Raw genomic sequence first — 25,084 nt, 5'->3', positions numbered from 1 at the left:
AGCTACTTATTGGAAGGTTGGTGGTTCAATCCTTGGCTTCCCCAGCCTGCACGCCAAATATCCTGGGGCAAGATACGAACCCCAAGTTGCCGTCCGATGCGTTCATCGGAGTGTGAATGTTGGTTAGTTTGCACTTGAGTTTAGAAGTGATGTGAGTGGGTGTGAAAGGGTGTATGAGGCATGTGGTGTTGAGAACTCCAGGAGAGTAGGAAAGCGCTATATAAGAATCAGACCCCAGTATGTGAGGCTGCAGGACTGTGTGCCTGAGGTGGTAGTCTGTAGCACGGGGGCCCCACAAGGAACAGTGCTCGCCCCTTTCCTCTTCACCCCGTACACTGCAGACTTCAGTTATAACACGGACACTTGCCATCTCCAGAAATTCTCGGATGACGCCGCCATTGTGGCCCGGGTGTCGGAGGGAAACGAACTGGAATACAGGGGGGTCATCAACGACTTCGTCAGTTGGTGCAAACAGAACCATCTTTGCATCAATGCCAGCATGATGAAGGAGCTGGTGACTGACTTCTGCAAGAAGCCACCTCCTATTACACCAGTGAACATCCAGGGTTTGGACATTGAAATGGTGGAGGAGAACAAATACCTGGGTGTTCACCTCAGTAACAAACTGGACTGGTCCACAAACACTTTACAAAAAGGGTCTAAGTCGTCTCCACCTGCTACGGCGGCTGAGATCCTTCGGGGTGAACAGGACACTCCTAAGGACGTTTTACGACACTGCGGTGGCGTCTGCTATTTTCTATGCTGTGGTCTGCTGGAGTGGTGGAATGGCAGAGAGGGACAGGGGGGAACTCAAACTGGTCAGGAGCACTGAGCAGCTCGTTCAGCAGTAGACGTTTGCACCCACAGTGTAGGAAGGAGCGCTATCGCAGGTCATTCTTACCAGCAGCTGTCAGACTAAATTACACAGTTTAACATGGTCATCCTACTCATCAGCTTGTTTCACTGTACATTTTATATATAGTTATGTACAGTTTTTCTATACATATTCTGTACATTGTTACCTGTATGTACGAACTTCAATCGCTTATGTAAATAGGACCACCTTGTGTCTTCCTTTTATATTTTATATTCCCCTTGCTATAAAAGCTGTGTAACACCCACATTTCTCATCTGTGGGAAAATAAAGGTTTATTCTATTCTACTACCAGTCAGAAGTTTGGACACACCTTCTCATTTAATGGGTTTTCTGTATTTTCATGAATAATTACATTGAAGGCATCAAACTATGAATGAACCCATGGGGAATTATGCAGTAAACAAAAGAGTGTGAAATAACTCAAAACATGCTTCATATTTTAGATTATTTTGCTTTGATTCTGCTTTGCACACTCTTGGCATTCTCTTGATGAGCTTCAGGATTTCGTCACCTGAAATGGTTTTCCAACAGTCTTGAAGGAGTTCCCAGAGATGCTGAGCACTTGTTGGCCTCTTACTTGTGGTTGCTAGCATATTTAAAAGTTGTAATGGGAACCAGTTGGATTCAGAGGAAGAGACACCCTGTTTACTTTTAAGATTAGGTTTAAAACTTATAGTTTTAGCTTATAGTTAGGGCAACACAAACAAAACAGTGAAGAAGGCGCAGCAGCGCCTCTTCTTTCTCAGGAGACTGAAAAGATTCGGCATGAGCCCCCGCATCCTCAGGACCTTCTATCACTGTGCCATTGAGAGCATCCTCACTGGATGCATCACCACCTGGTATGGCAACAGCACCGCCTACAACTGCAAAGCTCTCCAGCGAGTAGTGCGGTGCTCTGAACGGATAATTGGAGGTGAGCTTCCCTCCCTCCAAGACATCTACAGGAAGCGCTGCCTGAGGAAAGCGGGGAGGATCATCAAGGACTCCAGTCACCCCAGCCATAAACTGTTCAGACTACTTCCATCAGGAAGGAGGTTCTGCAGCATCCGGTCCTGAACCAGCAGACTGAGAGACAGCTTCTTCCATCAGGCCATCAGACTGCTGAACACGTCATAGACACCTCAGCTTCACTACTGGAACTTCAACATTATGCACTCTATACTGTACAGTAACGCCACTGTTTTGCACATGTCTCACTCTGTATATTTTATATATTTTATTTATTGTTTACTCTATTTAATTTGTAAAATATGTGTACACACACACACACACACACACACACACACACACACACACACACACACACACACGTAGGAAAATATTTAGTATACACATCCAGAAATGCATATACTGTTATATATTGTACATATATTTATTAGTTTCAGATGTAGCCATTCTTGTATTTTGCTTGTTTACATTATTGTATTTTGCACAACTCTGTTGCTTGTGAAGCTCGCACACAAGAATTTCACTCACATGTGCTGTACCAATGTACCTGCACATGTGATGTGACAATAAAAGTGATTTGATTTGATTTGACACTGGCAACACCTAGGCCAAGTGTTTTTGACCCATTAACACCATTTTTTGGGTCATTTGCTGGTTTGCTCTTTAAACAAATTATGTAAATCAACAAAGGCAGCTACAGATATAAGTCTGGGATCCTCTTCTTTGCTCTCCCAAAGGCAATAAATTCCTCTCCCTTTGGTTGACACCACTGGCTATATGGGACAGAGCAGCAGTGTATCATATCATATCGTTTCATTTTATGTATGTGTTTCCCAAAGTCCAACAGACAGAACCAATATCAATGATAAAACCTTGGGTGTAATAAATACATTTTTTTAAAAAATAGTCTTCAAATTTACTTAAAAAACACAGATTCAGTTCAATCATCTTGTTACATTACACTATTCTGCTGGTAAACAACTGTAGAATCACTGTGAACATCGTGTGGTAGGGGTACACAAGACCACTTAGACCAAGATCATGACATATATGCCGACATTATATTGTGATTCTGTCTTCCCATATGGTGATATCAATGTTCAGGTATAAATGTGTAGTTTTGTATGTATCAATATATGGTCAAGTGATCAGGGCTGTGATAAAAATATGTTTTGTCACTTTTGTTAATTATCCCCACCAAATCAAAACTGATGTATGAGCCCAACCCAAGGCTTTGGACATTTGTAAAATCCTGCTATGAGGCGTAATCAGATTAGGCAATAGGCCACCTACGAAACAGGCCCTTGCCTTCTAAGGCCACATCCAAGTGAGACGGATCCATGAATGACTGAATGTAGTGTAAAGCGCTTTGGGGTCCTTAGGGACTAGAAAAGCGCTATACAAATGCAGGCCATTTTACCATGAAGCAAAAAGTCAAGCAGCCGTTATTGTGAAGCACATATACAAGAATGTGTTTCAAGTAAAGTTAGGACAAATTAAATTTATGCTGCAGTCACACTGCATTTCAGTACACTCAGGTGTAACAGCATTAATTAATTACATAGGAATACACACTCGTCCAGTAAGTGTATGAAACCAACACCTTACATGTCTGGGACACATGTTATGAACCCCTTGTAAAAGAAAACTGGGTGGAGTTTTTCACTTTGACACTAATTTTTGTTCTTTGGCAGTGTGAAAGAAAATCATCCCAACAGAAGGTTTTCTAACAGAGTCTTCAAACACTGGGAACATCACCTCAAAACCACTCACAGTATCCACATGTGAGACACTCAAATCCACCGACCGATAATTATTGTTGGACAGTAACAGGCTCTCTTTAATTAATTGACGAGGACCCTAAAATATATCTACATGTACAGTGTTTATTTGGTTGACAAGATTTGACCAACATACACATCACATTTGCTTCTTTTGTTGAACTGTTGTCCGCACATTGTTGCCTTCTACTTTGGGAATGAATATGGACAAAGAGTCTAGGTTCGCTTCAACCACCAAACAAATTTGGGCGTTTTGTTTATGGTCATTACTTTATAGAAAAAAGTAATCCTGAAAAAACGAGTTAAACATTAACTAGTTTTAATTAGTTAAAGATTAAACAAAACACCTCGGATAGGTAAACTTGTGTTATAACTACATCGCAACATAAATGAACAGTGACCTTTCACTAATAATCAGTAACAGTCTGAAAAGAATAACATTCAAAGTAAGTTTCTGAATAAGCAACATGCACAGTTAAGGACTCAAACACCAGCTCTTCAGACGTGGAACAGATGTTGAATCCAGAAATCATTGGTCACAACCTTCAGTTGTCTTCCTTATTCACTGGCTCCTTTACTGGTCTTTTATGCTGAGCACTGGGTCCACCAGTTTATTATGGACATGCATTAAACCTACAACAAAAATGAAAAGAGTAAAACAAACTGCTGGGATGTGGACTCAATGCCTGTCAAATATCTAAGCTAATGCTAATCTAATGCTAAGCATATATAAGTAAATATGTAAGTTTGCAGCTCTCGGTCTATTTGTGTAGCTAAATTTAAACACAAGTGTGTTAAAAAAAATGTACTAGTTAAGGTTTTCCACACATTGTTGATTTTATTCTACAAGCTTTTGCATTTTTCAACATATTTACATATGTTGCATGAGGAAAGTTGTATAAAGCAGTCAGGTAGAGAAACATAAGAACCAGCCCATTTATCATTTGTTAGCTAAAGCTAAATTGTTTGATCGCTTTAAGGATGACATTTTAGTCCTTTTGGTTCACATACCTGTACTTACGGTACACATTTAAGTCAGTTAGCATTTTTCTAATCAGTTACCTGCACTGTAGCTTTTTAGTTAAAAATAAGCAGGTATTAGAAACAGGCACACACAACAGGAGTGACTGGTACCTTTGAAGTATTTGACAGTTTTGACTCTGAGTTCCAAGGTGGCATCCTCATCACAGACAAAAATGGTGCGTGGGTGCTGCTGGAACGCTGATACTGTCCACATGTGGTTAACTCCCTCCTCTATGGCTTTGTAGAGAGCAAAAGCTTTGTGTGCTCCCGTGATAAGAATCATCACCTGAGCAGAGGAAAAGTGTGTTAAAGTTTTATTGTACTGAAATGACTATATTTAGCAGCAGCCACAACCATGGTTATTCAAGCAACTTTATATTGTAATTGTTATTCGTGTGTGATCGAGTACGTGACAGGAGTGCTGGACTTTTTTCATATATAAATGAAATACAATAGACACTGTTTTTAATGCACCTATCCCAAATTAGATCCTGATTCGTCTTTAATGGTGAGAGAGACTAGTGAAAGCGTCAGTTTGTAGTGGTTTGTTGGAAGTTTGGAGATAGTAATGTTCAAACTTTTGCAGTTTAAAAGGGTTGGAAAGAAGGTCAGTGGAGCATTTTTCAAAAAGTACATCTTGACAAGTATTTGATATATGAAGCTAAAGTTTCACAGCACTTATTATTTATGTTCAAATTTTTTGCACGATAACATTTTTGTACAAACTGGAGACGGCCGAGTAGAAAATGTCTGCAACTTGAGACGGAGTAGCCCTTACAGAAGAGAAACAGTCTCAATAAACATCAGCTGGTAAAATATTCGCTGTCAAAATTCTGCGTGCTGGCTTTTCTTAAGGCCTTTACACACACAAGAGGTAAAATTTGTGCAAATATTTTGCATGTAAAGTGTGTAAACAGGACAAAAAAAGGACTGAAATAAGTGCCCTTTAATCTGACCTCCTTGGCATCCATGACAGTTCCTACACCAACAGTCAGAGCCATTGTGGGAACCTTGGAGAGGTCATTGCCAAAGAAACGAGCATTTGCCACAATGGTGTCCTTTGCGAGGGTTTTCACTCTCGTTCTGGAAACCAGGCTGGAGCCAGGCTCGTTGAATGCTATGTGACCATCAGGACCAATACCTACAGAACAAAATTCAACAGCATGTGGTAAAGAGCATAAAATGAAATGAATTGATCCCTATGACATAGTAGTAGGTGCTGCAACGGTGAAATTTTGCACATAGTTTTCTAACTACTTCACTCCTTTAACAACACAGACAAAGATGCGAGGGCTACATATTTTTCTAATTTCATCTACAGCGGCCGAGGGAATTCAAACCTTTTATTTGCCACAATCAGCCAACCTTACTGTTCAAAAAGCTCTTACGCCATCTGACCCTGAGTTCATAAGAGAATTACTCATTCTCTGACGCCTGGCTGTGTCCCTACGCATTTTAATCAGACTGTTATTGACCCTCTTTTTAAAAAGTACAGTGCATTTATGTGGACCTCAGATCTCGAGGGCTTTAAGAGGCGCATCGAGTGCTCGTGCTTGTGCATCTATCCCCTCAATCACACTCTTAACACCTCATACACTAAGGCAAACCAACACATGCAACCAACAGGCCACTTTATAACAGACAAGCAGGGAGGAGAGCAGGTGGGTCTTCTTCCACCCCACTTTCCTAAACCCTGTCTGGGGGCGGGATGGCTGCATCCGTCGTGAATATGTTGTGTCTCAAAGTCAAATGGAAATGATTACGCATGCTTTCATCTCGCCCTGATCACTGTCATTTGTTATTCCTCTGCCTGAGCAAATCATCTTTGGATTGCCTATAGATGGTTCACAATGCTGCTGCGAGGCTTCATGTGACACATGCGGACTTCAGTGATCCTTTCAGAGCCCTCCACGGTCACATGACTCCACATATCATGAACTGCTTCAGCCATACAGCACTTAATAAATAAACCTTACTTACTTACATAATGCAAATTTAACAACAGAGCAAACAACATGGAACACAGAATTTGTAAACCAAACAATTTGTAACGATAAAGCTATTTTTGGCTGCTCGCTTATTCACAGGAGTTTGCCACAGCCGGTGTGCCCAGTGACCATATATTAAATTATCTGGCCACTGAGCACACAAGTAATGCTATCTAGCACGTTAGCATAAACATTGCTACATTCAAGAAGAGTAAATATTGATGGATGATGAAGAAACGAAAAAAACAGTTCAAATGAGGAGCTGTCTGTGATCGACTCAAGCACAGAAAAGAACAACTGCCTTGAGTTCAGGCAACTTTGCACAATAACAGCGAACGAGATGTGGCAAAGGTACAGTTTACTCTAAGCTAGCAGGTTTTCCTTCTAATCAAAGGTTAAGTCATGCCAAAGCTTAGAACTCCAAATCGAAAAAAAAGGAAGCCAAGAATAGATTTTTTATTGTTTTAGCTGTTGGGTTTATCTTTTATTTCTTTGTATACCATTGGTGTATTACTTATATTAATAATATCCCAACAGAAAAACGCCACTCCACTTGTGCAGAGATAGAAACAACAATAATAATAATAATGTAGTGAAACAGCCACAATCTGCAGTCACAACACTTTCACAAATAGTTTGCATACCACGCAGCACTGCTGTGCAATCTATATCAAAAGCCACACGTCTGACCTCCAACAAACAACTCGATTCCTCCAGCTTCAGCGATCTTCTGCTCATAAGCCTGACACTCCTCCTCCAAGTTCTGTGCATTTCCATCAAGAATGTGAGCGTTGGCTGGATCAATGTCAATGTGCTTGAAGAAATTGTTCCACATGTAGGAGTGGTAACTCTCGGGATGAGCACGAGGTAGACCTGAACAGCAAAAACGTGTTTACTGAGAGTGAAATTAGTAAGAAAAGCCGAATGAAAAAGAAATAAATAGCTCAAAGTAACTAATCGTGTAGAGTATCACTCTTGATCACTCAGTTTGATGAAAATCTCTTCATACAACTTACTAATGTTAGTACATTCTGTTACTGCTAGCCCAAAGCTACTGAGTATTTTAGTCCTGTTAAGCCTGATGGTGGACTACAATGAGAAATAAATGGTTTAGTGAGCAGTTCTGAGCTCGAGGTCACATGTTTCTGTGTCATGAAACTGTCTCTTTTTACTTGGCTAAGTCACCACTGACACCTAAGCTGAACACATAACCTGATCATGAGGTTATTTAAGCAGCCTAAGATCAAAGTGCTCTGTTGGGGTGATGCGGTACTATGAGGTCCTTAACATAAAAAAATGGGACTTTGTATGCAAGGGGAAGGATTTTAAATTAAATTCTGGATTTAACAGGGATCCAATTAAGATAAGCTAATATGGAGATTTGTTAACATTTTAATTGATGCCCAACGCCACTAAATTATTGTGTCTCCTGCCATCTGGTGCGAGACGGCTGCATAAATCTGTTCATCTGTGCCTCATCTTTCTGTTAACACTATTAGAATGAAATCGCAGATACAAGCAGAGGAAACTAACTTTCTCTGAAAGGTGGATGGGCTCCCCTTAGCAACAGGGTAAATTCAGTCCTTCAGGAGGGGTTCAGAGTAGAGCCGCTACACGACATCGAAAGGAGACAGCTAAGGCTGGCGCCTCCTGGATAAGTTGTTCTGGCCGGGCACGTCCTACCGAGACGAGGCCCCGGCATAGGTGCTGCGCATGCAAGCGGCATTAAGCAGCATTGTAGGAATGGGGTCTAATAGACACAGTGGAGGATGTGATCAGAGAGAAAGAGTCTAAATAAATATCAATAGGCAAGTATCAATTATGAATATTTTCCCCAAATGGTTAAAATTTTATTTATGAGGAATTTCAAGAAGGTCATTTCAAGTTAAGGTTAAAGGAATGTTTGGCTCAGCAGAGCACCGACTCGTTATCAGCCTGCATACAGAGCTGAAGACAAACCCACGGTTTGTCTATTTTCTCCAATCAGTGATGAAAAATATGATATCCAAGCTTTATGGGGAGCTTTTTATAGAGCAACAAACTCTTTTGATGCCATTTCCTTTTATGCGTTATCTGCTTTTAGGTAAGTGTTTGAGGGTTACAACAGAGAATCAAGTGGTTCTGATTTGAGCCTGTGATGCTGTAACACTACTGATAAGATGATAAACGTCTGTGGGCCCGTTTTAAAACTGGCTGTAACATTTTTGTTTCTGTTGTCAACTGTGACATATCAACTTTAATGCAGCTCATTAGTCACAGTTAACACACTGTCACCAGACTTGAGCCAGCTGCAAAGCTGCTAGTTTACACTGCTGAAATTCTGGTTTTGTCTCCCAGTACACGGCCCCACCTCAAAAACACTTTCTCCTTCTGGTTTTGTCTCCCAGTACACGGCCCCACCTCAAAAACACTTTCTCCAAAGAGCCCACTTAGAGTTGCACAACTAATACTGAGGAAAAAGCTGAGTCAGTTATCCTTTAACTCACCGACATATTCATCCATGTTAAACGTTTTCACATATTTGAATGAAATATCACCATGTCTGTAGTATTCAATTAACTTCTGGTAACAGCCATAAGGAGTGCTACCTGTGAGAAATGAGACAAATCCTACTTAGAGGGGAAACACAGACTTCACATTGCAGGACTCATTTTTCGCAACATGGGTATTGTTGTTACTCACCTGTTGGCAAGCCCAGAGTAAAGAACCTGTCAGCAGAAGGCTTAAACTGGACTATTCTGTTGCGGATGTATTTTGCTGCCCACTCACTGGCCAGATCATAGTCGTCGAGAATGACCAGCCTCATAGTAGTAAGCTCTCACTGAGTGTGTGTGAGAAAAATACAAGTTGGAAAAGTAAAAACTACTAAGTGTGCGCTTAGCTTATTTCAAATGCCTCCTCCGATAAATATTTGTATCTGAACAATCTGTCTGTATTCCTATGCAGAAAGGGCCAATGACAAACAGTCATTAGTGTCCAAAACTATACTTTAGTAAATGATCGGAAGTACTTGCTAATGCTAACAAGTGAAGCAAGTCGACCGGAGCGGAATATTTCACGTGTAGTGGTGTGTACACGTAATACTGCACAGTCTCGGAAATGTTCCGCACAGGATCGGGAATTACAAATCCGCAGCTAACACGCGTCTAACATTAGAGCGATAACACAGGTTACCTGCAAAATCTGTCGCTTGTCAGACCAGGAAGCAGGTGATCGTCACGTGATCATCTGCCCGTCAGCTGATACGTGTGGAACATATGGAAGTCCGCGTGGACCAAAACATGTTACATCGAAACACTAGCAGCAGTGTTACAAACTTGAATATTCTTCTTACACTGAATAATGCTGGCAGTCTTTTCTCAACACCATCTTCTTCCTTTGACTTCTCGGGCGTTGCCTCAGTGGATCTCCTACCCTGCTGGTCAACAGCACTGGTGACAGTCCGTGTTTACCTGCGCCTCAAAAATCCAACATCACGTTGTCAGTGCGCCCCAGGGCAGCTGTGGCTACAGTGTAGCTGCCATCACCAGTGTGTGAATGTGTGGATGACTGGATGTAGTGTAAAGCGCTTTGGGGTCCTTAGGGACTGAGTAAAGCATTATACAAATACAAGCCATTTACCATTTATTGTTGATGATCTGAAGTTTTCATTTGCCAAAAATCTGACACTAATAACTGTTCTGATGCAATCCTCCACATTTACACGGGCCCCACGTGGTTGGAGTTTTTTCACTGTTGTGTGACCATTATGTTAGCTCGAGGTAATTCTTTAACATCACCTGGAAGTACTCATTAGGCTTTCCAGTAAGAAAGTTTGTTTTCAAGAATTCTTTTACTATATCTTTATTGATTACAATAAAGCTAAGAAATAATTCTCCATAGAAAGAATAAGAACAACTTTCACAATCTGCCATTTGGCAGATTTTAAGACCTGCTTGGACTTACACAACCCCCAACCCAGAGGGTTTGTTCCCTCTCCCAGCATCAAACATAGGAGACATTGAATGTGGAAACTACTACACTCAACAGAAACAATGAGAAGAAAAGACAACTTGTGGTTCCACTAATTCATAGGTGTCAAACTCTGGCCCGCGGGCCAAATTTGGCCCGCAGCCTAGTTACATTTGGCCCGCGAAGCCATACCAAATTATTATTAGAGCAGGCCTACTGGTATTATACAGCTAATATATATATTGTTTAGTATTAAGCTTTGCTTGTTCCATATTCAGTTTTTCAGCAAAACTTGTTTGAGTCCATAAGAAAAGATTCATTCTTATATCTGGAGGAAGATTTTTTTTTCAATAAATATTAACTTTAGCCCGCGACCTTGTTCCAGTTTTGAATTTTGGCCCACTGTGTATTTGAGTTTGACACCTCTGCACTAATTGATTTCACATTTAAATGGTAGCATCCAGTGCTGACATCAAGCAGAGTGAATGGCTGAGCACATTGGCTTCCGCAAAACGTGAGACCAAATTTAGATTTACATAAATGGGATACAGTAAAGTTAGTTTGTGTACATGGAGATTTTGTAGCCATCTGTCCACAACCACGTACAGTACAGTCAAAGGTCAAATCAAATCAAATCACTTTTATTGTCACATCACATGTGCAGGTACATTGGTACAGCACATGTGAGTGAAATTCTTGTGTGCGAGCTTCACAAGCAACAGAGTTGTGCAAAATACAATAATGTAAACAAGCAAAATACAAGAATGGCTACATCTGAAACTAATAAATATATGTACAATATATAATAGTATATGCATTTCTGGATGTGTATACTAAATATTTTTCTACGTGTGTGTGTGTGTGTGTGTGTGTGTGTGTGTGTGTGTGTACACATATTTTACAAATTAAATAGAGTAAACAATAAATAAAATATATAAAAATATACAGAGTGAGACATGTGCAATCCTAAGGTTTGGACACACACACACACACACACACACACACACACACACACACACACACACACACACACACACACACACACACACACACACAAATACTGGGATACTGTGTTGCATTTTGCTGTTATTTTTTATGCTTTTGGCTTAATAGCAAAGTCTGTTAGTACTCAGAACACAATCCACTTTGTGCTGAAGAGTTAAATGGTGCATCAAATGCCCTCTTTTATGTGAGTGCATACAGAGCACACACTAATTAATGAAGAATCTCTCATTTTGAAGGGAGTTTCATTTTAATGGAGAGAGAAATTATATCAACTAAAAATCACACACTCACAAAAAACACAAGTTATAAACTGATTCATATGTCATTGAGTGAATTAAGTGTTTTAATCACAAAACATAACTTAGTACTTGGCGCAGACAGGTTGTTAGCGAGAACAGTGGTAAGATGTTTGTGATCTTGTTGTTGATCACCAGGTTTGCACAGATCTCAGGAGGCATTTTGGCGAACTCCTCCCTCTCCACAGCTTTTTTTAAGGTTAAAGAGGACATGAAACGCTACACGTGTAAAGCGTCTCTTCTACACAGTCCTCATTTATAAAGTGCTTTACAAACCCCAACATTACAACTAACAGTTGGATTTTCCTGTTTGAGTCCAACTAGCCAAACAACTAACAGCCACTCAGGAGGTCAAGCTGGTCATCTACTGATCAGAAGGTTGGCGGTTCGATCCCTGGCTCCCCCAGTCTGTGTACCAAAGATCTTTGGGCAAGATGCTAACCCCAAGTTGCTCTCCGATGCATCCATCAGAGTGTGAATGTTAGATAGTAAGCACTTAAAGCTGAAGAAAGTGACTGTGGCATGTTGTGTAAAATACTTTTAGTGCTCTGGGAGAATACAAAAGTGCTACATGTACCATTTAAACAGACAGTGGGCAGTATATCCTGGTTTTCTTAACATGAAACTCACCGTTGCAGTCAGGTGCACCACGAATGTGATCCCCTTAAACTGATTTTAGTCTTGTTAGTTATCGATCCTATCACTAGTTTGCCAACATAAATCTATTACCACAACCAACCACATGATGTGACGTGCTGTACTGACAGAAGATGGTGCTGAACATGTTTTTAAAAATCTAAGCTTGACATAGTGTCATTTCTAGCAGGGCTCGGTGTATATTAGCCTTTATGTGTTTCAGAGACTGGCTTGACCGCTCCATTACCTTAAAGTGCTTCTCCTTTGTTGCCTTGGCACTATAATTTGATTCATCGTCATGCTGGAAGATCCATCTTCAGTCTTCTGGCTGAGGAAAGGAGGTTTTCATCCAAGACTTCACAGTACATGGCCAACAGACCGAGCAGCAGGTATTTTCTTGCTTCAACGTCCACCTCGGTTGGAGCTTTCGTGTCGCATATTAATTACATCGTTGGACACACAGAGGCGTGTGGAATGGAAGAAATTGATTCTGTGGAGTGGTGTGCTTCATAATAATTAGTCGCGATCAGGAACATCTGTAACTGATTATGGTCTGTGTGCCCATCACTGCGAGCCAGAACTCTGACGGGGTTGTTGGGGAATTAAATAGTCATTTCATTTGATGATACACAAATCAGTGGATACTTTTTGAGTGTTTTTCTGGATTTTTGGTTGACATTTTCTTTCCACTAAATCACAACTATAAAAATGATCAACTGTTCATTTCTTTTTAAGTAAGCAAGCCTACAAATTCAGCAGGAGATCAAATAAAGCTTTTCCCCAACTATATATCCCATCTGACTGATAACCATGTTACAGAACAAACTTCTTGCAGACTTCTAAAGTGGCAAATGTGTTTTTTCCTGGTAAAACATGTTCGTGCTAAAGTGAAACTTGGACTAACCACTGATCAGTTCTGCAACTCAAATAACCCGAGGAAACATCTGTTGACTTCTCTTTAGAAGCCACTAAAACTTAAAAGATTCCACTCTAATAAAACCTGTAATCATGAAGTATTATACAGCATGATAGAATTGATCAGTGTAAGGAGTTTTTATACAAGTATTTGGGATAAATTAAGGTTGGGTAAAAGTTCTTTCACAAACCTGTCATTGCTCATGTTTAAGGTGTAGTAAAACTGAAGCACTCTTTATACCTTTGTTTTTTAAGATTTCGTGACGGGATTTCTTTTTACCCCCAGAGTAGGTGGGAAACATCCCACTCACAAAAGAAGAAGAAAGTGTACTTTATTGGTCCCCGTGGGGAAAATCCCTCTCTGCATTTAACCCATTCACTCAGTGAGGCAGTGGGCAGCCACTGGGCGCCCGGGGAGCAGTGTGTAGGGACGGTACCTTGCTCAGGGGTACCTCAGGGTAGCTGTTCAGGGGAATCGAACCCCCGACCGTCCGATCATGGGGCCACCACTCTACCTACCACTGCCCCTGTAAAAATATACACTAGTCTTATATATATTTTCCTTTTTTTTAAGTTAATGTAAAACCTTCATCAAAAACAAACAAATACACAGAAACAGTAACTGTCATTTATAATTTAATTCTGTAACATACTTCTTGTGAGGAATGCCAACAGATATCCATGAACTCAACGCATCAGAGACAATCTTGGGGGAAGTTGCTCTGTGTTTAGGATGTGGAGTGGAACTGTCAGAGAGGTAGAAGAGTTAAACGGTAAAACTTGTTCCATAAGCGTCTCTGCAGTTAGAATAAATGTGATGGTCCCAAGCTGTCACTGAACACGGACACTGAACATGCCAAGTAAACTCTTAAAATGGCCATGCTACTCTTTCTTCTTGTAGTCCTCCAGATGAGCCAGGATCCACCCCGATGGTCCCAGGATGGTCAGGGAGAATATACCCAGTCCAACAGCAGTTTCCTGGACATCAGAAGGTGAAAGAGAGGGCACATTGTCAGCTGTGAACCCGCACTATCACAAGAGATTTTTTTCTTCTTTTTTTTTTAAGGGGGGGGGGGGGGGGGGTACTGCAACAATTCATTGAGTAACTCAAATAATTCAACTATAGAAAAAACAAACAAACCTCAAATTCATTGATGCTTCACACACAGCCCTGTAGCATGCCAATGTCTCAATTTTGTATACATCTCATTTTATTTGACTTTGAATGTTTACATATTTTTGCATTTAGGAAAATATTTTCTTTATAAAAAAAAAAAAAAAAAAAAAAAAAAAGTAATTTCACTGCAGCACATACACTCAAAGAGTTGTTTTTCTGACAAATGTAGTATGCAGTTAAATGTTTCAACACTGCAATTTCTATAATGGAAACCAATGAGCAGTTCATTCTGGAAGACCTGTTTCTTTTCTAATTTGAATTTTCTTTTTCTTTGCTCACGTCACAAGTAAAAAAGTATTTCCTATCCCATTACTCAATTAATCCATGGAATAACCAATAGATTACTCAAACACTAAAGTAATCGATAGCTGCAGTCAGAGTTGAGAAGGACTAGGGCCTTATGGAGTTGTACAGCATCTCACAAAAGTGAGTACACTCCTCACATTTTTGTAGATATTTGATTAAATCTTATCATGGGACACCACTGAAGATATGCGCTTTGATAGAATGTAAAGTAATCAGTGTACAGCTTGTATAACACTGTAAATTTGATGTCCCTCAAAATTACTCATCACACAGCCATTAATGTCTTAATTGCTGGCAACAAAAGTGAGTATACCCCTAAGGGAGAATGTCCAAATTGCCCCTATTTAGCCATGTTCCCTCCCCTTTGTCATGTGACTCATTGGCGTTACAAGTTCTGAGGTGTGATTGGGGAGCAGGTTTGTTAAATTTGGTGTTATCATTCTCATACTGGTCGCTAGAAATTCAACATGGCATCTCATAGCACTCATAGCATAGCGTGTATCCTCCAGCTTCACTGTGTTAATGTATTTATATTATGCTAACATAGCTGTGTCGCTAGCGATCACATAGCACATCATTATATACCAGCTAGCAAACTTCAGTAACCCTGCGAACATCACTCCTGTCTTCATTTATGTTGGAAGTGATAGCAGAGCTGTACGTTTGAATTCTCTCAAATCTCTCAGTCAGAACATGCTATATCATGTTTAGGTGGAAACTAGCGAGCTAACTTCCTGCTAACTTCTAACTCTGATAAATTTAATAAATTCTGTTTTCATGGATGCCTCGATGTTAAACTTAATTGTTACACCTGGTAAAGTAGCAACGCTGATCATTTTATTACAGATGAAAGAATTTAGACAGTTTTTAACTCTTAGTGACGCCGCAGTGCTCGTTTGACTTTGGGACCTGAAGTGGAGTTTGGACCCAGAAACAGCTAATAACGTCAGACTTAAAGATCGGATTGAAACCAGACACTAGGGCTGCAACGATTCATTGCCATAATCAATGTCGTTGACTGTAAAAAATTTCATCGATGTGTTTTACTCTAAAACGGGGGTGAGCAACTACAGTCCTCGAGGGCTGGCATCCTGCAGGTAAATTCAGACATGCAGTTGTACCGAAAATAATGATACCAAACAAGGAAAAGTCAACAGTTTTTAAAAGTGAAAGATAAAAGGTAAAATCAAAAGTAGTCAAAACCCTTGACCCCAGAGGCTTTATGCTAATTCAGCTCAGAAGCTCTGACATACAGAGGAAGATGTTTCAGCAGTTTGAAAACTTCAGATTGTGAAACATTGCAAAAAACCACTGAAAGTCTTGGTTTCATCTCCTCCTATATCAGTGCTTATGTGGCGATATTGTCTGGGTAGCAACACCTGGATGATCTGATATCCTCATCATCATAATAAATGTTGTTCCAGGTTCAACATTGCAAGTGACCAATCACATTGTTGTGACGTCCCCCTTTTGTGCCTTTGAAAAATCTCCTTCACTTGCGAGAATAGAAACCGCTTCTGTCCGCCGATCCAGGAACTTGAATTCTTTGAATTTCAGGATACTTTTCTTTAGTAAACGGTAAGCATTATACATATTGTCCTTACAGAGGCGGTTTCTCGTCTCGCAAGTGAAGTAGATTTTTTGAAGGCGTTTGTTTTCACATTGCAAGTGATTGGTCACTTACAATGTTGAACCTGGAACAACATTATTTATGATGACAAGGGAACAACACTAACACATCAGATCGTCCAGCGACACCTATCGTTCAGGAGGATACTGCAGTGGTTTCCTGCGCCTTAATGGCAGGTATAGCAAGGTTGCTGCGATAAGTGAAACGACTACTACAACGGCCTTAATGGCCCCATTACTTCGGGTATACTGGGGCCAGCAGTTGATATAATTTTCGGCGGCGAACATAAAAAAAGCCTCGTCGCAAGTTGGAGTGAGCAGAAAGATTTAAAAAAGATGAAAGTTTACTTCAAAGTTTCTTGAAAAGAAAACGAGTCTCAAGCTTGTATAGAGGGAGGTTGTAAGACCTCCCTCTATACGATATGATAGTCTCCGATCTTCTACACACTTGCTTAAACTGACAGAAACGACACCTTAAAACCGGCCGCGCCTCCCACGAGATCCGCGCAAGGTTACATAAATTGAGGCGCACGACCGGCCTACAGCACGTCAAAGCGCGACGCCAAAGCCCCCCATGTAACGCGGGAACGTTACACCCTGGAGTCTCTAACATTATAGAGACTCAGATTAGTTTATTATATTTAAAAAAAACCCACTTACAGTCAGAACAAAAAATACATTAAGCTCCGACCGCTGCACAGACAGTGACCTCGTCAGCCAAGGACAAACCATAGCTGCTAACACATTTAAGCGCGACATGTCAAATGTAGTTCGCCGATAGATCAGACTTACAAAGGAGCCGATCTTGTCCTTCGCTGGTCTAGTGTAGATGCTGGCTCTCTGAGCCACGACGTGTCCCCTCAGGACAGGAGCAGCACGGCGGGCAATCACTCCTAGAACTCCAGGCATGTTGACGAATGATGGCTACGAAATGCGTTGGTTTCTTCTCGGAAACAGAGCAGCTCTTCTTCGTCGTCTTCTTCTTCGTGCTGTTAACTGGCCGTTGGCACACAGTTGAACTGGTGCATTACCGCCACCAGCTGGAGCTCATTTAGAACACCTTATATTCTGTTTAATGTCCGGCATCCTGTTTGATTAAGCATGTGTTTGTAGTGGCTGTGATGACCATATATCTCTGAATTAAAAAAAAAAAACTATTCATAAAATATTAATAACAATTAATAACAGAAGAATAGATAAATAAACAGGCATGAGCAGAGTGACAGTTTTTTAAATTTAATATTTACATTTAATATTTTGAATGTTGTGGTCCAAATTTAACATAATGTTCTGACAAACATTTGGTAAATCATTATAAAGAAAATAAAAGTGGTTCAAGTAAGGATCCTTGGGGTACTCCAACCATATAATCAAGGTAAAGAGATTTCTTACCACTGTTAACAGGGGGCATTAAAATATGACTGAAAAATTATTGTGAACTGTTGGCAAAACATCTGGTTAAACATATGACATTCAGACATTCTCAAAAAATGTGATTTATAGAGCACCAAATCACAACTTAACAGGCCTTTATATTGTCAGGTAAAGACACTGCACAACGCATTGTGGGGAAGATGGGGAAGCTTAACTTTAACAGACTTGTGTTTGCTGCTGAATCATATACTACAGATCCATAATATAACACTGATCGTAGTTGATTAATGTATCTGCCCCTCAAATCCCAATCTATCTAAACTAAACAGCAGACTATATTCAAAAGCCAACTCTCAACATCAGTTGCCTCACGGACCTGTTAACTGCAAGGCATATATGTCATTCAAATAAAAACTAACAACAAAAAGTTGGCAACACAAAGAAAAGCTCCCTTTTAACAGGAAGAAACCTCTGGCAGATCCAGAGTCAGCTATCTGCTGGGGTCACAAATAAAACTGGGACATATGGGCTTCTTCTGTATTCCTCTGTATTTACACATGGATGTGGACATGGATCTGTTTGAAGCTGGCACTGTGAAATTTGTCTCAAAAGCCCATGTGGGCATGTGATGTGGTCTATATCAGCCATAGACCACACACGTATCTAAGGTTGTGTAGTGAACGAGAGGAATATTCCATGTAGTCTTAGACATTTGTATGTAAAAACAGTTTTTGAAAGACAATATGATTTGTGAAGCTGAACTTTATAATATTTTCCGTAAATAATCACAATCTTTATCAGGTTTGGATGTACACATTTGTAAAATAGTTTTACGTGTGGTCAGATTGCTTTGTATTTGTGTCTGCATTGGTGTATGCATTTGTTAGTCCTCAAACGTTACGCACAAATCATTGTATACATCTGTACATCGTAGTTTATGCTTGTGGATCATATTATATCCCTTCGTAACACTTTTGGGGCTTGCTGCACTTTCAGAAGGACATCTGTAGTAATGAAATATATTAATAATGTTATTAACCCTTAAGGACCCACAGTGACACTGGTGTCACCGCCCCTTTACACTTAGAGAAAAACTATTTATAATGGTTTAACATCTACTGCACAAACTAGTTCAGTCATCTGACAAGTGAGGCACTCTGGGTGTTCAAGACACCATTTTCAAAGTCTTGGTCCACCTGGTTAGCTAATGAGATCACTATGCTAATTTTAAAAACTTTCTATTCTTTTTGCAAAGGTAAGCTTTTACTCATTCAGCAATTCTAAACTTTAGATAAGATGTCATAGGTCACTTGTAACCTAGTTTGGTAATATTTCTGAAACAATTTGATCTAGAATCAGTTTGTTAAATATCGCTGTGACAAATATGTCACATCGGGCATTAAACTCCAAATTTTCTTTAAAAAACTGATGTGACATATTTGTCACAAAAAGACAAAAGCTGATCATTAGCTTAGTCAGTTTAGCTCATTCAGTTATTTTAAGTAAATGTATTCTTTGTTGTTAATTCTCAGTCATATTTAACTAAATTCAAGCATAACTAATTTATTAAAATACCTAAATTTGTGATGGAACTTTACTTTAGCTTTGTTGAGGCGTTTTTCAGTTACCCCCAATTTTTTGTCATTTTCAGTCTTTTGTAGAATGGATAAAAAGAAAAAATATAGTGTTCAAGATCCGCTGGAGTTTATCACTGCAGAAGACAGTGAGTATGAGGGATGTGAAAGTAGCTCAGATGAAGATTCTGAAGACCCTAATTACATCCCCCACAAAGACGTGGAGAGTGATGAATCAAGTGAATCCAGTGATTCACTCTGTTGATGAGCAAATGGTACCCTTCAAGGGGACACACAGCCCAATAAGGCAGTATGTGAAGGGAAAGCCCCAACCCTGGGGGTTGAAAATCTGGGCCTGGTGCTCATCCTCTGGTATGCTCCATGATTTTGTTGTTTATCAAGGTGGTACTGGGAAGAAGACTTTACTTGGGATTGGAGGAGATGTTGTGGTGAAGTTGTGTGAAACTCTGCCAGCTGAGCAAAACTACAAAGTTTTTGCTGATAACTTCTTCTCCTCAGCCCCACTTGTGCTCACACTTCTTCAACGACAGATCTACTTTGTAGGAACACTTCGTGGAAATCGCATAGCAGGTTATCAGCTTGAAGATGAAAAAAGTCTTGCCCAGAGAGGCAGAGGATCTGTTGATGCCAGGGTGAATAAGGAGGAGAGCATGGTTATTGTGAAGTGGTATGACAACAAATCTGTTACCCTCATCTCATCCTATCCGATTGTTCAGTCTGACGTCACTAGCCGTGTCTGGACCTAAACTCCGCTGCAGGTCCATATATCAAACGATCACTATGGCATTACTGAGAGTTAAAACACTGTCTTAAGTCTTTCATCTTTAATAAAATGATCAGCGTTCTGCTCTACCAGGTGTAACTATGACGTTTAACATCCAGGCATCCATGAAAACGGAATTTATGACATTTAACGGCGTTAGAAGTTAGCAGGAAGTTAGCTCGCTAGCTTCTATCTAAATACAATATAGCATGTCCTGACTGCGGGGTTTTGGAAACAAATTAAAACGTACAGCTCTGTTATCACTTCCAACATAAATGAAGACAGAAAACTAAACAGCAGTGACGTTTGTAGGGTTACTGAAGTTGGGCTAGCTGGTATATAATGATGTGCTACGTGACCGCTAGCGACACAGCTATGTTAGCATAATATAAACAAGCTAACTTTTTTTCCACTCGATAAAAGTTACCGTGAGTGTTCTCGGTGGTCAGGAACAAATGTAATCGCATGGCAGGATGCTGTAAAAGGACCAAACTTCAGCCAGGAGAACAACTGAGATAATCCATCCACAATACGAGGTTAGTCATTCATATACTGCTGCATGGGCTGGGCTGTAGTTACATCCTAAGGTTTTAAAAACTGAGCTTAAATAAATGATTAGCGGTAATAAAAGCCGAGGGAGGTCAACAGTGATCACTGACTGTTTTAGGAGCTTTTTGAGATTAAATAGAAGAAAATGCAAAACATTAAACATGTTAACAACACAAAAGCCATATTAAACGCAGACTACTTTAGGCCCGGAAGTAGGATTCGTCACGTCATCACTTAATAATCGGATTGTGCAACTGAGCCTCAAGATACAGTCCGTCGCTGGAGCAAATCGGGCAAGGCATTTGTTGAGGTTAAAAGGCCACACATTGTGAAGGAGTACAACACATTCATGGGGGGTATTGACCTGCTTGACGCCTGCATTGCAAGTACCACATGAAGTCACGGAGGTGGTATCTCTACCTGTTCTGGCAAGCCATCATGCTTGGTGTTGTCAACGCATGGTTGATTTACCGTTGTGACTGCAAGCTACTTGGTGTCCAAAAGCCACTGAAACAAAGAAGCTTCCAGGCAGAAGTTGCCACAAGCCTGATCCTTTGGAAATCACACAGGGGGCGCCCATCACAGAACATCTCATCACCATCTCCACCACCCAAGAGAGTTCGTGTTGGAGTTCCAGAGGATGTCCGGACTGATGAGGTTGCACATTGGCCTGTAAAATGTGAAAAGCGATGTCGGTGCAAAAATTGCAAGGTGAATGCAACTACCACCCTCTGTGAAAAATGTGATGCACGTCTTTGTTTCACAGAGGAAAGAAATTGCTTCAAAAGTTACCATTACCAAAGGTAAACTTCTAACAACTGCAATGAAAAAAAGCCATTTGAGCAAGTTATTGACTTTATGTAACATTCTTTTCTATTTTGGCACAATGTTTTTATATGCTCATGTTTTTAGTTCATTACACCTCTCTAATGTTAATGTTTTTTCAGTGACATTTTCAATTGTACCTCCAACATTGGGCTGATTTATTTAATTTTTTTTTCCAAGAAGCTTGTTGAAGTAAACCAAGAAGTGTTACCATCATTATCCATGTTAAGAATTTGAAAATAAAAAGGAAATTCTGTTCTTAAAAGCAAGAAAGTGTTTACAGAATTACTTTCTAAATATAGAACAAATGTACCTTGTATGCCCAATGTGACGCATATGTGACATTTCAGATCTGGGGCAGTGGGTGGAGCTATTACAAAAAAACTTCATAAATGTGTTATATATCATTCATTTGATATAACTTACAACCCCCGTAATCTTCATGAAAGTAGAAATAGGTATAATCATCATCATCATCATCTAATAATAATATAATATTAGTTCGTATGACTGTTACTATAAATGTTTGATTCATTTACTAACATAATCATCCTGCTGTAACCAGGTTTATTAGTATGCTGCTCGGCAGATACCCATCACTAACCCCAGCAGTTAAAAGACATATACATTGTCTTGTTAAACTGTTGCCTGATAACTTGTTTCCCCAATCAGTTTGGACCTTAGTGTATCGATCTGTGGACTCAGAATCCCACTACAGAGTCTTGCTCTGGTTAAGAAGTCCAGGCTCCGATCCAGTAGGCAGTGCAGAGCTTAGATGGGAGCCAATGGATGAGAGGACCTGCCCAGTTCTAACCGCCGCTATCCTCCAGATATGGTAAATGGGCTGCGTCTTATATAGCGCTATATAGCGCTTTTCTACATGTAAACCCTTTAAATGCCAGTTTAAAAATTGGAATTATCAATTAATTATTTTAATAAAATTCACAAAAAGGAATTATTTTCTCTATAATAAACAGTAGAGGGTGGGGCATTGGGGGTGATTATATAGATAATAATTCATGTTTTGTGGTTTTTTTGTAAAGAAATTGTGCAGTCCTTCAAATGTTTAAACTGGGATTTAATGGGTTAAAATCCTGAAAACGTTTGGTCATTTTGACAATGGCTCAAGTTAATCAAGTGATTTCTGAACAACAAAGCAGAAAAAATGTATAGCTTTATGAGGATTTCATGACAGATTATGTGCACAGATTTTTTGTCCACGAAGATGTCCAAAGATTGCAAAATTTAAGCAGTTGAAAAAGAATTAAACACAATTAACTGTCAGCGAAATCACATGTAAATTATGACTCTGTGTTTAACAATTACAGCACACATAATACCATTTTTTTTTTAAATCAAATCAAGCTCAAGCTTTCTACTTAAAATCAAAAACTGATAGTTGCACTACCCACCTCTGCTTTTTTGTACCCAACTTGGCTGTTTTGAGGTGGCAAAGAGGATTATTATCCGTTAACACAAGGAACTTTGATCCCCAAATAATCTCTGAACGGTTCTTCACATTTTAAAGCAAGCAATTCAAACTTTGTGCTACTGTAGTTGTGGTCATTTTTCTCAGCCTGGTGTAGCCTGCGGCTAGCATAAGCTATGACCCGCTTGGTGTGACCCTGCTGCTTACACAATACAGGCTGTAACCATGTTGACAAGCATCTGTCTTTACTATGAAGGGTTGAGTGAAACTGGCAAAACCCAAAATGGGAGCAGAATTAAGTTTGTCGTTCAGCTGCTCAAAAGCTAAATCACACTCAGGAGGCCACACAGCAGCTAAGTGTGGACCAGGTCTTCCTGTTTGCTTGGCACCTGTACTTCTGTTAAAAAGTCATAAAGTGGAACAGCAATCTGTGAGATCCCCTGAATGAATCTCCTCTAATTGCTGCAGAACCCTAAAAATGAGTCTCTAACAGAGCCTGGGACCCTCCACTTTTTAACAGCAGACCTTGTATAGTTGTGTCCACACACTTTACCTTGAAACCAGATTCTGCCAGTCGCTTAAACACAGTCTCAAGCCTCTCTCAGTGTTGTTCAAAGGTCCCTGAAAAAAACTAAATGTTATCCAGGTTCACAAGAACGATCTGAAAAATGAGATCACCGATAATCACCTGCAACAGTATTTGATATGTGGCAGGTCCATCACAGATACCAAACAGCATCCTGGTATATTCACTGCACCAGACCAAATGGAGGTTACATTGTGCTTCTCACACACACACACGCATGCACACGCGCACACACACACACGCATGTATGCACACACATGCATGCGCACACACACGCACGCACACGCGCATGCACACACACGCAGCTCTCCAGCATCTGTTAACATTTTTATTGCAGACTGTAAACTGTTCAAATCTGAGGACCTTTGAATGAGAACGAGGATTGACCAAATGATGTTTTGTATTTTGATATCACCATGAGCTACACCTCTGGTTACACCGCCTGTGCTGCTGGCTTTGAGAATCATTCTGTGTACTAACTCTGCGACAAGACCCTCGATGCATTTAAAAGTCAGTTTCGAAAAAGAGAAATCCACACACTCATCAGCAAACGCACATAGATTACTTAATTTAATAGACTACTCATACAGTAAAAACACTGAAACCACAATATTGTCTCTAGATGCAGAAAAAGCGTTTGACAGAGTTAACTGGAAATTTTTAATTGCAACTTTACACAAATTTGGTTTTGGAAACTCTTTCATAAACTGGCTAAGAATATTATACAATTCCCCAACAGCTCGTATCAGAACAAATAACCAAACATCCTCCAGCTTCTGTCTCCTGAGGGGCACCAGACAGGGATGCCCACTCTCCCCTTCACTTTTTGCAATTTTTATCAAACCACTAGCAGCAGAATTTACAGGCTACAACAATTAAGGGCATAAAATGTAAGAACATAGAACATAAAATCAGTCTCTATGCAGATGATGTGTTGCTTTTTCTCCCAAACTCACAAACCAACCTTTCTGAGGTAATTACTTTAATAAACTGGTTTTCAAGAGTTTCAGATTATTCAATTAACTGGTCAAAATCTACAGTTCTTCCAATTAACTGCTCCTTCCATAATTCTTCTTCTGCCCCACTACAATCTGGAAATATTAAATATTTAGGTATTAATGTTTCTCCTAAGCTTTCAGACTTAACTAAATTAAACACCTACGACTGCACGGCCACTAACAACTCCAACATCATTGTGAAGTTTGCGGACGACACTACAGTGGTGGGTCTTATCACCAACGGTGATGAGACGGCTTACAGGGAGGAGGTCAGCGCCCTGACCCACTGGTGTCAAGACAACCATCTCACCCTCAACGTCGCAAAGACAAAGGAGTTGATAGTGGACTTCCGGAGGTGCAGAGAAGTACACACCCCCATCACCATCAACGGCGCTGCTGTGGAGAGAGTGAGCAGCTTCCGGTTCCTTGGCGT

At 40.2% G+C, this 25,084-nt stretch overlaps 2 protein-coding genes and 1 long non-coding RNA gene across 5 annotated transcripts in view; all 3 read right to left on the bottom strand.

Annotated features, from left to right (window-relative positions):
- Positions 1-3,691: 3,691 nt before the first annotated feature.
- Positions 3,692-10,066, bottom strand: LOC308389513 (glucosamine-6-phosphate deaminase 2). 3 transcript variants are annotated; one of them, XM_080870961.1, is made up of 7 exons: positions 9,792-10,049; positions 9,300-9,438; positions 9,104-9,205; positions 7,308-7,490; positions 5,586-5,770; positions 4,741-4,915; positions 3,692-4,239 (listed from the first exon to the last, which is right to left on the bottom strand). In XM_080870961.1, the coding sequence occupies exons 2-7, from the start codon at positions 9,421-9,423 to the stop codon at positions 4,181-4,183; spliced, it is 828 nt and encodes a 275-aa protein (XP_080727087.1). In that variant the 5' UTR covers positions 9,424-9,438; positions 9,792-10,049; the 3' UTR covers positions 3,692-4,180. The 3 variants fall into 3 exon arrangements, with proteins under 3 accessions (XP_080727087.1, XP_080727086.1, XP_080727088.1); XM_080870960.1 differs by having other exon boundaries at positions 9,300-10,047; XM_080870962.1 differs by lacking the exon at positions 9,104-9,205 and having other exon boundaries at positions 9,300-10,066.
- A 3,977-nt stretch (positions 10,067-14,043) lies between these two features.
- On the bottom strand, positions 14,044-17,638 carry cox8a (cytochrome c oxidase subunit 8A). Its single transcript, XM_080871111.1, has 2 exons — positions 17,325-17,638; positions 14,044-14,398 (listed from the first exon to the last, which is right to left on the bottom strand). The coding sequence occupies exons 1-2, from the start codon at positions 17,439-17,441 to the stop codon at positions 14,303-14,305; spliced, it is 213 nt and encodes a 70-aa protein (XP_080727237.1). The 5' UTR covers positions 17,442-17,638; the 3' UTR covers positions 14,044-14,302.
- A 3,851-nt stretch (positions 17,639-21,489) lies between these two features.
- The window catches only part of LOC308389305, a 21,448-nt gene continuing 17,853 nt past the window's right edge, over positions 21,490-25,084 (bottom strand). Inside the window, exon 3 of the long non-coding RNA XR_013970247.1 lies at positions 21,490-23,688. This is a non-coding gene — a long non-coding RNA (uncharacterized lncRNA). The remainder of the gene's footprint in view (positions 23,689-25,084) is intronic.

Source organism: Rhamphochromis sp. 'chilingali' (genome assembly GCF_963969265.1).
Source record: "Rhamphochromis sp. 'chilingali' genome assembly, chromosome: 21".
Taxonomy (NCBI): domain Eukaryota; kingdom Metazoa; phylum Chordata; class Actinopteri; order Cichliformes; family Cichlidae; genus Rhamphochromis; species Rhamphochromis sp. 'chilingali'.
The sequence above is the reverse complement of the archived record's forward strand: the minus strand, read 5'-3'. Positions and strand labels throughout refer to the sequence as shown.